We start from the raw sequence: 15593 nt of genomic DNA, 5'->3' as shown, positions 1-15593 counted from the left end.
ATTGAACAATTAAGGGATTCACAGACCAAATCTGAGAGCTTAAGTTGCATAACCCTGTGCACAATCAAAAGGAAACTGTATTTGTATGTTCTACAGATCCAGGGAATTCACCATGGACTTAAACAGTTTGTGTCTGAAGTAAACCATATGGTAGGGATTTTCCTCCTGTCATCAAAAGCAAGGAAGAAAGAATCTGGATTTAATTATTAAAATACATATAAATTACTCAAAAAATCAAGTCAGTTCACATAAATGAAGGAGGTCCAAGGATTTTTGTTGGAGGAATCTGTTATACACTCGGATTTTTCACCAGTGATTAACAGCCTCCATAAAAGTAGAGTAACAATTCCGGGAGAAAGTAGAGCTATTTAGGTTTATGTGCACAGCTACTCTAGGAAATAATGTGATTCCTAGTTAAAATTATTCTAGGAACACTAATCATATTTAATGGGTTTGTCTTTCACAATAAAAGAAGGATATTCAACAAGGTATAATTAGGACTAATTATTTTTGCAGACTAGCAGAGGATCAGACTGTTAATGACCTCCCCTTTCCATCATTTATCCACCAACTTGCTCCTGAATCTAGTTTGAACTACCTTGCAAGACCTTTACAGAGTGCTTGAATTCGATTTCTGAGCACCAGAAAATTACGAGTTAAAATACTGGTGTCACCGTTGGGTCAGATATGTCATACACACACGTGATCAGGGTCCAAGAAAAAAAGTTTTTATTCTGAGTATTCTCCAGTTTATACACTCTTAACAAATCGTGATCTTAAGCCATTAACTACATCACAATAACGTATTATATTAATTGGTGGAAAGCAATTAGTGTCAATGTAATTGGCAAAAGTTTTACAGAAATTTAATGAGGCATGTATACACATTTACTAATGCACGTAGTCTAACTTATAAAAATGTTCATGTATCTTTTCTAATCTGTTCCCATGCTGATGGCCTTGTCTTCTTCCTTGCTATGGATACACTCGAAAATCATCAATTGTTATTTCTTCTAGTAACTCAGCTTTGTTTGCAGGCCAGCTGTCAAGCCCCTCCATATACTGGTAATAATGTAAAGGGAAGCCAAGTTCATGTATGGGTTTCAGTAAGAAATACCCCAGTGTTATATTTGTCAGCAATGTGGCATGGTCTTGCTCCACTACTCTTCACCATTTTCCTTTTTAACTGGATTTTCAGTACACAGTGGGCAACTATGACAGCAACACTATCACTACCTGTTAGCAAACTGGTAAATTAATAGTTGGCTGAACCTGGAAAATACCATTTTAGGGAGATTTGTAATTTCATCACAGTTATGATCTCTTAAAGCTGTATTAATCAAATAACTACCCATACAAGTGAAAAAACTTGGAAAGACTGAGCAAGTCACTGTTAATAAATATGTGAAGTACTAAATGCATACATCAGGTTCGGCAGACTAGAGGTACCAAACTTGGAAAAAGTAGAGTTACATCATTAAGGCGCCAGGACCTAACACAGAAGACAAGGACCAGACACATCTTGTGTGGTGGAGGGGGCGAGGAGCCCCGAGCCCGACAGCTCCAGGAAAGCGATTTATGTGTATATACCAGCCACATCAATGGCGTGGTGCAGCGCTTCCCGAAAAATACTTTTATTTCTTTCATTACAGGATGTGATACACGTCATTTCTCCATTTTAATCACAAACCGCGCAGTTCAGGACGAACAGCCTGTTGCCGCGCGCTCGCTCTGGGCAGCAGCATCATAAACCTCGCGGCCAGACCGGTGGCTTATGCACAGTTATCCCGCATGTTCGGGCTGCCCCTGTCCCTGCCTCTCTGCCTGCCTCCCTCCTTTCCTCCTCCTTGCTTTCCTCCTCCTTTCCTCCTCCTTTCCACGCAGGCCGCCGCCCAGAGGCACCGGGCTCCACCCCGGGCCGTGCCCTCCGGCGAAACGGCAGCACCACACCCACCCCGCAGAGGGTCCCTGGCTGAGGGGGGCGGGCCGCCACAGCCCGCAGCCAATCATCGGCACGTCTGGGGAAGACAAGCGGCGGCTGCAGCCAATGGCTGCCCGGCGGCTGCGCGCGGCGCGGCCCCGCCAGCGGAGGCGCGTTGGGGATTCCGGCCCGCCTGGCGCGGCAGGGCGGGGCGGGGGAAGCGGCGGACACGGAGCACCAATAGGCGTGCGGAGACGAGTGACAGGCAAGCAGCTCGCCCAATGGGAGGGCGGTGGCCGTTAAAGGGCCGGCGGCCCGGAGGGGAGCGCCGGGCGCAGGTGAGTCGCGCGCGCGGCCCCCGGGGACCGGGCGGGGCGGGCGGCGGCACCGGCCCGGGGATGGGGCGGCCGCTCCCCCCGCGGCGTGTGGGCAGCCCCCGCCGCCCTGGGGGGGTACAGTGGTGGGGCTCCGTCGCCCTCGGTCCCTGGGGGGGATGAGGCGATTGCCCGCCGTCTTATCTCCCCACGGGGAGGTCCCGTTCCTATTTCTCCTTCTCCCGGGAGAGTCGCAGGGCCCCGCCGGCCGGAGAGGCCCTGGTTTGCGGCAGGGCCCAGGGGCCCATCTGCTCCCACGGCCTCGGGCTGTGCTGGCAGGGCAGCCCGCCGTGCCCCCGCCTCCCTTTGTTGCCACCTTGCTTTGCCTGCAGCGCTCCGGGTGGGAGCGCGCTGAGCCCGGGGCCGCGGCCGAGCCCGCCCTGAGCCTCCCGGGGCGCCTCCGCGCAGGGACCGGGCCTCCCGTTCCCCTGCAGGGCCGTGGCTCGTCCCGGGGAACGCGAGCTGCGGCCTCATAGTCTGTGCCTTCAATTGCCTCAGTCCGCAGCTGCTTCCCATCTTCTGCGCTTTCTCCCCGCTTCGTTGAATTGTCCTTTAGGTGCTGTTGGTTCCCTTCTGTGCCTGCTTTTTCGTTTGAGTAAACCGCAGGCTTCTTCCAGGGCTGTGTTGGGTGATGTGTTGTGCAGCGTCCAGATCCTCCTGTAGTAAAAACCTTTGTACAAAAGCATAAGTTGCTCCAAGCCAGTGTAGCCATCTCTTAGGAATTACAAAAAAGTTTTCTAGCAAGCCTTAGGCAGAAGATATTCAAGACCCTAATTTTGTTTAAGAAAACTTAGCGATAGTAGGTCTTTGTAATTTGATAATTTTTTTTATTCAAGCATAAGCCCTAAAAGTTTTGGGTTTTTTTAATCAAGACTTCATCTCTTGTAAAAAGTAATGATCTTCATAACATTCAAGTTTGATGCTAGCAACAGTCTTCCACTCTGGTGAATGCATGGATTTTTTTGTTTGCCTCATTGTTTGTTTGGTGCCTTTGATAATTTTTTTTTTGTTGGTCCAACATGTGGTCAGACAATAAAAATGTGAACAAAAAGACAGAAAATATAGAGGCAGAATGAGGATGCTTCTGTCTTTAACTATGCCAAAGGTTCTCAGTGTATGCATATTCTGTCTGTTTGTGGAGTTTCCAGCTTAGTTTTATAGTACTTGTTTCTTTTCAACCCCAACAGTTTGTATTTCTTTTGTGCAGTGATGAGAGCCTTCTTGATCACAGGTTGCTTTTGGCCTGACAGGCCCAAAGTCAAAGCTCCATCTTGCCATCTTTTCTGGAAGACATTAAAGTCTTTATGTTGTCATCAGAATTGGGTTTTTTTAGCCAGCACTTTACCTTTCTACCCAAACTGTCAAAGTGTGCATTTTGCATTGCAGTTCTCCCCAGCTTCTTGTGCGCCTCCTCACTGGCAGAGCATGGGAAACCGAAAAGCCCTTGGTTTAAAGTAAGCACTGCCGAAGCACAACCAACACATTGGTGTGCTGCCAACATTATTGGCATGCTAGTCCAAAACACAGCGTTGTCCCAGCTACTAGGATGAGCAGTAATGCTATCCCAGCTGCTGAGGCTTGGAATATTGGTGGGTTTTTTTCCTGTAGCTATCTAGAAGGTGTACAAATCCTAGCTTATTTACATTCCCATCTCTTAGGTACTTTGAGTATGTAACAGCTCATTTTTCCTCATTAAAGAGTAATATCCTGGAGACCATCTGGCAGTGGCTAAGAACTGAATATCCCAAACCTCAGCTTTTGTTAGATAATAAGGTTTTTTAGTTAATATATCAGATAGATACACAGAACCATCTTTGGGAGTAAATATACTTATAAGACAATTCACTAACTCACCTTATATTAATTAGAAAGGAATTGTCCTTAACAAAGCAATATGCTTTCAAAAAAGAAAGAGTTAAAGAGGCAGGATGTCCTTACCAATTGGAAGTTGGTAGTCATGAGTTTTAAAAAATACATATTTTGCTGATGTTTCACTGGGAAAGTCAGGGGTTTCTATTGGATGTGTTCTAGTAAAAGTTTTAAATAAAAGTCTAAAAGAAAACTTCACCTACTAAAGGAATTGGATGCCAGTAGTTTCCAAGTTAGTATTGTAGTTCTTAAAGGTCATGTCCTTGGCTTATGGCATAAAATCCAAAACAGAATAGACATTTAACAAAGCATGGCTGGGGAGATCAGTCAAGTGATGCAGGGGGCTGGCCCACAGGGTCATTTAAAACATTTGCATCTTTTAACTCTCAGCCCTCTCTAGAGCTAAGGAGAAAGCTTACCTGTCAGCATTTTCCATGTTGATCTACAGTTGTATTTGGAAGATGATGAAAATTTGGAAACCCAGTTTATTTTTTGTTTGCTTTTCTGTGTTTGTTGGCTATGAAAGAAAACATGGATGTGGAAAACTGCAAGTGAGCCACTTACTTACAGTCAGTAGTATATCAGAGATGAAGAACAATGTCTAAACTATGAGACCTTATTCCCCAGGTGGGGAGTTGTAGTGCAGTGTGCTGATGTGTGTGCTTTAATCAAGTTTATGGAGAACAATAGGAGGAAAAATACTTAGTAATTTAAGAATCCTGTATAGGTGGGAGGGAGTTATTTAAGTCCTTTAGTTAGTAACAAGTGAATCTATAATCTGGAAGCCATTTCCCTTCAGGTGGACCAATGTCTCTACTGCACGAACAGTGAACAAGCAGCAGCTGGAAGTGTATAGTGAGTCCATGGCCCCCTTGACCTAAAGCCTTTTAAACCTACCTGCAGTGGTAGGTAACATGGTACAAAAGTCTGTTCAAAATAATCCTAAATTGAACCTATTGCCAAGCAGTCTGTGAGCAAGAGCCTTTTTTGATTCCTAGTCTTTTCTTCTACTATTTGGTGGGTTGGTTTGGTTTTTTTTTAAATATAATCTGTTATTAATGCAGTAATAATATTCATTACTGTGTTAATAGTCCCCTCAGTCTCCGCTTTCTGCAGAGTTGCACACAGTCTGTCAGGTGAATTAGGGGGGTTTGTGTTCTCCTCACCATCAGGCACAGGCCCAGCTGGTGCTGAGGGTAGAGCACTGGCTGAACTGTAAAGCTGCCCTGGTTTCTGACAGGAGATGTTCAGCAGCATGAGAAGGATGCAGGAGGGTTTTACCATGGGCATATAGTGACTTAAATCTATTTCCTGTAAAAATGTCTCTAATGAATGACATTTGTTTTAACTAGTAGTTATTTTGTGACATTCAACAGGATTGCTCCAGTTCTTTTATTTATGTTTATGTTAAGTTAGAAGAACCTCGAAAATGTCAACTTTTCATATTAATTTACTTTTTTTTTAATGAAAATGTTTTCTTATTTAAAATGTGTCTCAAAAATTTCAGTACCCTAAACATTTCATATTTTTGAAGTAATGATATAACAACTTCAGCTTCTTTTGTAAGTAGTTGAGCGTTCAAACTGAAATGCGTGTGTCAAATTTCAGTCTTAAGGAAATCCCAACTGACAAAACTCTTAAGAGCTGAAGGAAAATATCTGTAGTTTTGTAATGGAAATACCAAATCAGCCTTAACACTTTGTGACGTGGATATATTAATATATCCATGGTTTTATGATTTATAGGAGATTAGAGGAAGTAGAGAATCTATGACTGCTTTGTATTGAAAGTTTAGCAAAATGGTTTTCCTTTATCAAATAAACAGTTAGTTCAAAATATGCATTCCTTAAATGATGACTTAGGAGTCAAGTTGTTAAATGAAAATATTTGGTGTATACCTTGGAGATTTATCTTGTTTGCTCTTTTTCTCTTAGGAAGCCTGACAAATAGAAAAATACAACAAAGTGAAGAGAAAATTTACTTCATGAGAACTGAGCTCTGCTTTCATTTGCTTTTAAATTTATTTGTATTAGTAGCTGATTAGTGTCAGATCATCTCTGTGGTCTGCTTGGTGAAATTACTAGGTTAAGCCTGGAAAAAATGAAACAGTTAAAAAGAAAAAGAAAAAGCAATTTTAGTGTTCAGGAAACACAAACTCTCCTTAAGGAAATCAGAAAAAGGAGAGAAGTTCTCTTTTCGAAGCAACTTAATACAACAATTAATGAGATGAAACGGAAAGCTTGGGAGGAAATAGCAGAGTGTGTCAATGCTGTAGGTGAAGGAGAGCAGAGAACAGGGACAGAAGTGAAAAGGCGATACCTTGACTGGAGAGCACTCATGAAGAGAAAACGTCTGAATGCAAACATCAAAGTAGTAGGTGCTGGGTTTCACCTTCCTTCATCCAATTTAGATGACTCTCTCAATGAAGACATGGATGAGAAAATGGGATTTGCAATTGAATCTAGTTTTGAGTGGCAAAATATCACTGACTTCAGAGAAGCCGGGGGATCGTTAACAGAAATCAAAGTAGAAGAGGAAGAGGAAGACCCGCAGAATTTTGAAGTGAGTGACTGATATACTTGAGCTATGTGCAATATGGCCTTTGCTTCATTTCAGCATAAGGCGTTTTACTCTGTTTCTTCATAGCATCTGTTTCTGTTTTTTTCTGAATGTGTGAATTAAACTGTAGAAATAAATATAATTCAGAGACATGGTATTCAAATCTAGCAACTTGGAATTGTCTGTAAGGTCTTGCATGTTGATCACTGATTTGATATCCCTAAACTTTGAGTATGTCTTTGCACGTGTATTTTCCATTTGCATGTGCCACAGATAAGAATTAGTTGAGTCAATGCAAGGAAAATACTCTGTTGAAGGAAACTGGTCATTTTGGTATTCAGAATGCCTCGATGGATAAACAGAGAAGTGCTCATCTTTAACAAATGGAAGTAAACGTTACCTGCAGGTACAGAAAGAAATGGAATACAGAAAAAAATAGGATACTGCTTGCATTTCTTGAAATGAACCTACAGGAGATAAAAACATTACTTGAATTAGTCAGTCAGCCTTTCCTCTCTATCAAAATTTTAGCGTGAATTTGGCAAGCAGTTGTGGATTCTATAGACAAACTGATACTCCTAGTAGTACTGTGACTGTCTTGGGATAGGCAACCAGCTGGAGTACAGTCAAATGTTGGGATAGTTTTGCTGTTCCTCTTTAAACACATAGTTCCCTTTTCCAAAAGGGGTACTCAAACAATTTTGTGTGGGATATTTTATTGCTTTGGGTTTTTTTGGGGGGAGGTTTTTTGTTGGGTTGGTTTTTTTTTTAGTGGGAGGAGTGGGGAGGCAATTCCTGTCTTAACTCCTTTGATATGTATGCTGGGAGAAAACCAGTGTAAGCTGTTAGATGGTAGTGAGAACTGCTGTCAGACAGTGCTGAAGGAACAGTGTGTGTCTTCTCTAATGCTAGAAGATTGGCGGTGGCTCTCCTAGTCCTAAAATTTTTCTGAACGCTTGCCTTCCTCAGTTTGCCTTTCTCTTGCAGCATGCATATTGGGAGACAGTTTATCTCTTTTGTACTATGAATTTGTAAGGGCTGTGATAATACACAAAATATTACAGTCTGCTGAAAGCAGTGGTCTTCACCACCTCATCATGTGCCACAAATAGCTTTACAGCAAATGTGATAGTACAAAATGGTTAAACAAGTCCTGCTTATTGACCCACTTAATAGAGTTGGGAGAGTTAGGAGCATGTGAAAAATGTCAGTGTTAAATGTTTTTTAGGAGTGGAATAGCCCAAGTTATTGAAGGTTAGGCTAGCTTACATAACACATACCCTATGGATCCATCTGCTCTGATAAATAATTAGTCACAACAAATGCCTGGTGGCTTACATAAATGTCACTCAGCTCTATGAAAGGTAAGAACAACATATGGTCTTCTAGATCCAGTTTTTTATCAGTTGTTCTGAATTATATGTAATAACTACTCTGCTATATTTTCTGGATGTTTTTGTATGTTCACTGACAAGATTTTCCATTTTTCATTACCAGATATTAAGTTGCAGATAAAGCCTGTTTCTCTTCCTGTAATGATAAAAAAAATCTTCTGAGGTAGCATCGTTATTTTACAACATATAAGTTAAACATTTCTGAATTGCTTTAAAGATGATGAAAAACATGCACTCTGTTCTTTTCAGTCAAGTTGTATCTAACAAATTTGTTCTGGCATAAAGACTGGAATGTAATTCTTGTCTGTCACATTCCTCTCTGCAGTTTCCTATTGAGGAAGAAGAAGAAATATTGTCATCAGTTCTACCAGATTCAAAAAAGGAAAATGACCTACCAGACTTCCCCCACATTGAAGAGTTTGGAAATCTGAGCTCTGCTCAAGCTAGGCTAGCCTATGAAGATTCTCACTTGCTTATAAATCTGGAGAAGCAAAAGGTGGAGCTGGAGAAGCAGCGACTGGACATTGAAGCCGAAAGGTTGCAAGTGGAGAAGGAGCGCCTGCAGATTGAGAAGGAGCGGCTGCGCCACGTTGACTTGGAGCGAGAGCGCCTGCAGATTGAGAAGGAGCGACTTCAGATAGAGTGGGAGAAACTCAGGCTAGAGACTCTGCATGCTGAAAAACCTGCCCTGGAAAGTGACCTCACCCAAACTGACAAACCCATCATGCAGCCTCTGGATCTAGAAACTGAAAAGTTAAAACTTGAGAAAGAACGTTTGCAGCTAGAGAAAGAGAGGCTGCAGTTCCTAAAGTTTGAGTCAGAGAAGCTGCAGATTGAGAAGGAGCGCTTGCAAGTGGAGAAGGAGCGCCTTCGAATTCAGAGAGAGGGTCACTTGCAGTGAACATCTCAGCTAAGGTGTCAACGTTAGTGTTTCGATGTTTCTAAATTAGAAGTAGTTCTTTCCTTGATACTGAAAGTGTCCTAGAGGCTTAACATTCTTCTGTTCAGAGTTGAATGTTGATATTAAATTGAAAAAAAATGGTGCTCAATATGTCAGTGTGCCTACATAAATGATCTTACGTGTGAAATTGCTTTTCAGTGTATCAGAACTTAAGTGTTATGTTCTCTTGTCTTCAGTATTGTGCTGTATTAGTTCAGTGTCCTCCTCTCACAGAGGCCTTGAGCAGAGTCCAGGCTGAACCTTGTACTTTTGTCACCGTACTAACAGGAAGGAAGGATCAGAATAAATCAGCTTGCTGTGAGGACATGGTACTGACAATAGCCTATATGGTAAAGAAGTATAATTTCGGCAGAACACAGGAATACAGAGTCATTACAAGAGCAATTCATTAAAATTTATTCCCACCCCCCCTTTTTTTCTCCACCCCCATAATTGGGAAGAACAGTTGAAGAGTTATCTAGAAGTTAAAAGTGCAAGTTAAATTTGTTGCAGTTGTGTTTACTGTTGTTCCATGGCTTGAACTGAATGGGAGTGCAGAAGATAGGTTTGAGTTTTTATGGTGTTTTTTTTTTTTTGGTTGACATATTCATATTAGGCAAAGTTACACATCAGCCATACATACTATGAGCTGGCCTGTTGGTTTCACCCCGCCATTAGTAATGCTGCATGGAGTAAAGCACCTGTGTTAGGATAGCACAGGGATTTACTGATGGATCAGACATGCTGTCTAATGAGTCTGTGATGACCCTCTGTAGGAAATTGCTAGACCTTGTTTGTTCTTGGAAGGCAGTAGCTAGTGATAGGAATCTCAGAAATGGAGACTGAGCTCAGCCTAAGAACCTCTGAGCTTGAACACTTCTGCACTCATTGCTGGTTCTGCCTGGCCAGTGCCAAAGTCACATTGTAAGGCAGCCAGAAGAGGCTTCTGTTGCTCTCTATGTAATGTATTTTAATTAGACAAACAGAAATGGTCAGTGCTGAAGGCTGTTAGTATTTTTCATAGGCAATGTAGTCATATAACAAAAAAAAAGCCAAGGAAGGAAGCTTTCTATTATTTCATATATGTTTAAATACCAACTGAGCCAGACTTCACCTTTCTCATCTTTCTGCAAGTAACTGTCATGTTAACTCCATTGGAAATGTAGAACTGTGGGAATACTAAGTCTAAACGTATGTCGAGTGACTTAGGTGAATTTGTGTGCAAGTAAATAATATTTGTATCACTACAGGTTTACTTTTATTCTGCAAAGATTATTTTTTTATTACTGAAACAAGTGTGATTCTACAGTGGAAATAAATTTGACTACTACACTCCAAAATGGCTCTTGAGGCTTTCTTCACAGAGAAGCTAGGCTACATCTGAAGAGAAACCTGGATGCTGAACCCTGCAGCACTCCAGAGTTGCTGGTGCCTGTATTCCCTGCGTAGTCAGTCAGGAACATGAGGCACCTCAGAGCTGGACTTAAATCACCTGGGACTTAGTTGAGAAAGGATGAAGGAAGGAGATACCAACCAGTTAGATAAAAATGCCCTGGGGAAAGTTTCCCTGAGTTTTTTCTTTCTAAATGACCTCAGTGGGATGCCAGGTGCACACCAGTATTGCTCCATCGCTCTTCAGCTGGTCAAGAGAGACAATATAACAAAAGATTCATGGGTGGAGATAAGAGAGGGAGAGATCACTCAGCAATTACAGTCATGGGCAAAACTGGCTTGACTTGGGGAAATTAGTTTGCTATCAATCAGTTCAGAGTAATGAGAAATAAAACCAAATCTTTAACCACCTTTCACACAACATTCTCTTCCTCCCAGGCTTAACTTCACTCCTGGTTTTCTCTGCCTTTCCCTGCAAGGGATGCAGGAGGATGGGGAATGGGGACTACAGTCACTTCAGCACATGCTGTCTCTTCCCCTCCCTCCTCAAGGGGAGGAGTCCTCACACTCTTTCCCTGCTCCAGCGTGGAGTTCTTCACATGGGAGACAGTACTCCATGGATTTTTGCAACAGGAGTCCTTCCCACAGGCAGCAGTTCTTACTGAAGTGTTCTGGTGTGGTTCCTACAGGGTGCAGCCCTTGAGGGACAGGCTTCTTCAATGTGGGTGCCCTGTGGAGTCTCAAGTCCTGCTAGTAAACCTGCTTCAGTGTGAGCTCCTCTCTCCGCAGGTCCTGCAGGGAGCCTGTTCCTTCAGATGTTTCCATGTGCTTCAGGGTGGGCTCTTCCAGGAGCTGCTGGTGGATCTCTGCTCCCCCATGGGCTGCAGGGGCACAGCTGCCGCACCATGGGCTGCAGAGGAACCTCGGCTCCAGCACCAGGGGCACCACCTGCCCCTCCTTGTGCATTGACCTTGGTGTCTGGAGCTTTTTTGCTTGGATATTGTCATTCTTCTCTGGCTGCATTTGCTTCTGCCTGTTTCCCTCTTGTTAAATACAATATCCCGGTGTCACTAGCACCATCACTGATGGACTTGGCCATGGCCAGGGGCAAGTCCATCTTGGAGCCCCCAGGGATTGGCTCTGTTGGACACGAGGACAACTTCTGGCAGCTTTTCTCAGAAACCACCCCTGTAGCCCCTCCTTCTACCAAGACATTACCTCACAAATCCAATATACCAAAACAAAGGGACAAATTGGCAGCTCTCTGGTATGCATCATGCAAATTGATATTAAAAATAGTTTTCTATGATTTGGAGAAAATCTTTTCCTTTTAAAGCATGAAAGAGGCAGAATTCACGGAATTAGTCAGGTGTCTAGTGCATACAAAATTGACCAAGATAGTGGGATAGCATGGATTTTATGACTGTGTGCCCTGAGGTGGCCAACTTTCTAGATAACTATTCTGGCTGCCAAACAGGGTCAGAGTAGGAGCAAGGAGCAACATTGCCAGCTCTGCAAGAGGTAATGACCAGAAGGGCCAAACCAGGAGAGAGAACATCCTACAATCTTACTTGGAAGACATGTCTTGCCAGGGCGGAGCAGATGTGGATTCTGGCTCCTGTTTTGACAGGTAGTTTGACCAGCACCTCTGTCTTTGTGAATTACTCCATTTATCCATTAGGATAATGATTTGTATTTTACATTTAATGACTTCAGAAGTGTACCCCAAGAGCATGAAAGGTTTTAGGGAAAAATAGGTAGATAAATCTGAACCATCTCTGAATTCTTAATTGTTTCAGAAATTTGAACACTTTTCCAAATGTTAATAGAGCTGTGTGTAAGCAATTACTTTTCCTAACAACTGTTCAGACTCCTAGGGAAATGATATGTCTTTTGGTTATAGAAAATGTCTTGGAAAATATTGAATGATGAAATTAAGTATTGAGATAAATCATTGAAAATGCAGTTTCAATATAAAATTTAGAGAAAATTACAGAGTTTAATATGTCTATTTTATAGCTTGCTTTTTTCATAATGAAAATGCAGTCATTTTGTGATAATTTGAATTAAAATGTCATATATTTAAATACTAATCTACAATCCCTTAAACTTGAATTGCTTGGTGATCACCTGTGATCCTGATGGTGAAGCCTAAGGTCAAGGTTTCGACCCTGTAAATGTCCCCCGGGTTAGGACATACACATGAACTCATTGTTCTACCAACATTGATCATGGGGTAAGGGTTGTAAATGCAGTCCCCAAGAGCAGCCCAGGATGAGCAGTGTCCCAACAGGCACAGCTGACAAAGCACAGTAGGATTCAAAGACAACTTCCTTTCCTTGAGTCAGTGGTCTTATGTTATTTCTAGGACATTTTGAGCAACTTTCATTGCACAAAAAGAGGTGCTGCAAGCAACATACAAAAGGCATAAAATATTAGTTTATTAAGATGAACAAGAGATGGTTAGGATTTCATAAGCATTTGTATCTTTATCACCTCAAGGTATTTTTACTACCCAGGGAATTATCAGCCAGCGAGGAGGAGTTTCTAAAAGCCCCCTTGCAAGTGGGAACGGAAGCCCATAATTTATATTTCTTCACCTTTTCACAGAACTGTTCATGCAGTTACCACAAAAGAGCATCAGTGATGAGTATCCTCTCTGGCTCATTCGCCCCCAAAAGCTCCCTGCAGAAAGGCACGGAGTGCTCCAAGGAGATGGAGTCAGACCTAGGGCTGATATTTTACAAACACAAAAATACCCTCAAAAATCCTACTCTCTGTCAGTCAGGAGCCTTGACAGAAGTGATAGGTGGGAGAAGAGAGAGGAGGAAAGAGTAATTTTTCTCTGTTGTTGCTGAAATTATTAGTGAATTTAAGCCAGACTGTGTCAGAAAATGTCACCACATGCAATAGTATTCACCTTTTTTCTCTTTTCTTTTATCTTTTTCCTTTTGCTTTTAATTTTTTCTCTTTTCTTTCTCTTTTTCTTTTTTTTTTCTGTGTATCACTATAAGTCTGAATACCTGCATCACTCAGACACTGTTGAAGTTTGCAGCTAACATTAAGATGAAATTTAAGAAGGCTGGATTATTCTGTAGGATAATGAGTTTGTTTTGCATCAAGGGCTCAGAATGTTTGTAGTTGGCATTAGGACTATGGAAAGATTTTAATCCAAGTTTTAAAAAAAAAGGAAAAAAGAGAAGAAAAGAAAAATGATTGCATTTTTAATGAATTCCCACCTGGTTTTTTGTTTCCAGATAATCAGCTTATTTGAAGATGCAAATACAAGGAGCGAAGAACACCTTTAGTATGGGCTTGGGACAACTTGTAGTACTTCATATTTTCCTTTTTTTTTTTTTTTTTGTTTGTGTTTTTTTTGTTTGTTTATTTTGTTTTGTTTTGGTTTTTGTTTTTTGTGGGCCAATTTGTACCAAACCCATGATTTCCAAAGCACTAGCTATGCCACTTGTGCTCTTGGTTTGTGCCCCAGGTGATCTAGCAGTGACACAGTGATCAGCCTTTTGCCATTCAGACAGCATCAAATGGGAGTTGGGGAGGGAGCTCAGGACAATGGGAGCTCTTGCCCACACCTCATTGGGTTTTTCTCTCTAGTCTCTTAAAGCAAAATCTCCTGATGCTATGTCACATGATGCCAATGAATTCAAAAGTTCTCAGCCATCACAAAACGTACTAGGAAAAAAAATATGTCACCTGACAGAAGACCAGAAGAAGCCCTTTTCAGATGCTGCGCATAATCCTTGTAAACTTGACCTGCTTTAGAGGACACTTCCATCCTCTCCTTTTACAGATTATGTATGGAATGCCATTGTTATTTCTGTTCCAGTTTTATTGGTTTTAATTTCCCTGCTTCACTCTATCAGTAGTTTTATTCTATACATTAGTAGACTGTGAAATACCTTGTCTTGTTACTTCCATACTTTCTAATTGCAACACTCCATCATTAGTCAACGGGTTCATAATGTGGAAGGCAAAGTTGCTATTTCATTTCATGCTATATAATACAATGCTTTTGGTTCAGTAATTACATTGTGCCAGACTTGTGATCAATCCTGAGATAGCTCACTTGTGATGGATAGCCCCATCACAGAGCGTATAAGAGTTAAAGGAAGAAGCAAATTTTTAATTTTGCTCCTCTGTCAATTTAGCTACTTGAATACTTCTTTGCAGACCAATATTTATCTTACTGTAGAGATTACAGAAATGAGAACTTAAAAGAGAAAATTGAAGTTTGAAAAGCATTTTATAAAGTTTTGGTTTGCAAACCAGAAAGATAAAAATTGAATGTTCTTCCACAGAAAGCTATTGTGTGTTATTCTGTTAATGTATTGCCAATCTTCTAGTCACCCGTTTAATGTACTGGAGAAAATCATTACCTGCTTCTTATAACTATTCTAAGGGTTATGTGAAATGAGCTCATCATTTTACTACTATTATTGCTCAGTGCTAGGCCTGTGAAAAATAGATTTCCAAAGGTTTTTTTTCTTCTGTCATAGAGGTGTTTGTGAGTAAAACAATTTTCTGAAGTGCCGGCAATGTTCAAAGTCACAGGTTATAAGGAGTGTCTTTTCCTGACAAGGAAGGAGTTGCAAGTCTGGGGTGCAAGAGTGTAGCATGGGTTGTTGCAGGGACAGCAGGACAGCCACGCCAATGGAGTAAAGGTGGAGAGAGCTGTGGCCTTTAGGGACAAATGACATCCTAGTGCCCTGAGGTTACAGCAGAGGAAACCCTGATCCTAGTGGGACATGTATACACTTTCTGAAAAGGACCTGCTAGGAGACACAGACAGAATTTCTGTCCAGACAGACTACTGCTTTAGTTAAATGAAGCAAAACTTGTTCTTGAATATCTTTATAGATAGGAGATCACAACCTATTCCTAGTTTTGAACATAAATACAAATTTTTCCTATTCATGTTATAAAATTCTCTGGTCTTAATTGTTCTTTCACTTTTGCTTGGGGCTGCATCTCAGACTTTTCCATCTTACATCCTATCTGCCATACTTTTGGTATATAATCCTTCTCCCAAGGAATACCAGCGAGATCCCACTAGTGAGAAATAACAAACTTAAAAACCCCTCAGAAAGCCAAGGTCTGGCACCCTAATGGGGATTTTGTCATCTCAC

At 41.6% G+C, this 15593-nt stretch overlaps 1 protein-coding gene across 2 annotated transcripts; it reads left to right on the top strand.

Annotated features, from left to right (window-relative positions):
- Positions 1 to 2229: 2229 nt before the first annotated feature.
- Positions 2230 to 10391, top strand: MSANTD4 (Myb/SANT DNA binding domain containing 4 with coiled-coils). Of its 2 annotated transcripts, XM_059466801.1 has the most exons (3): positions 2230 to 2259; positions 6099 to 6726; positions 8443 to 10391. In XM_059466801.1, the coding sequence occupies exons 2-3, from the start codon at positions 6265 to 6267 to the stop codon at positions 9016 to 9018; spliced, it is 1038 nt and encodes a 345-aa protein (XP_059322784.1). In that variant the 5' UTR covers positions 2230 to 2259; positions 6099 to 6264; the 3' UTR covers positions 9019 to 10391. The 2 variants fall into 2 exon arrangements, with proteins under 2 accessions (XP_059322784.1, XP_059322783.1); XM_059466800.1 differs by lacking the exon at positions 2230 to 2259 and having other exon boundaries at positions 5427 to 6726.
- The last annotated feature ends 5202 nt before the right edge of the window (positions 10392 to 15593 follow it).

This window comes from Ammospiza nelsoni, chromosome 2 (genome assembly GCF_027579445.1).
Source record: "Ammospiza nelsoni isolate bAmmNel1 chromosome 2, bAmmNel1.pri, whole genome shotgun sequence".
Lineage (NCBI taxonomy): Eukaryota > Metazoa > Chordata > Aves > Passeriformes > Passerellidae > Ammospiza > Ammospiza nelsoni.
Note: the sequence above shows the minus strand (reverse complement) of the source record. Positions and strands in the feature narration are given on the sequence as shown.

Excerpts from the sequence above, each read along its gene's own strand:
- MSANTD4 (XM_059466801.1), top strand. The coding sequence starts at position 6,265 with ATGAAACAGTTAAAAAGAAAAAGAAAAAGCAATTTTAGTGTTCAGGAA. Across the intron at positions 6,727-8,442 it reads AAGACCCGCAGAATTTTGAA|TTTCCTATTGAGGAAGAAGA; the intron begins GTGAGTGACTGA and ends TCCTCTCTGCAG.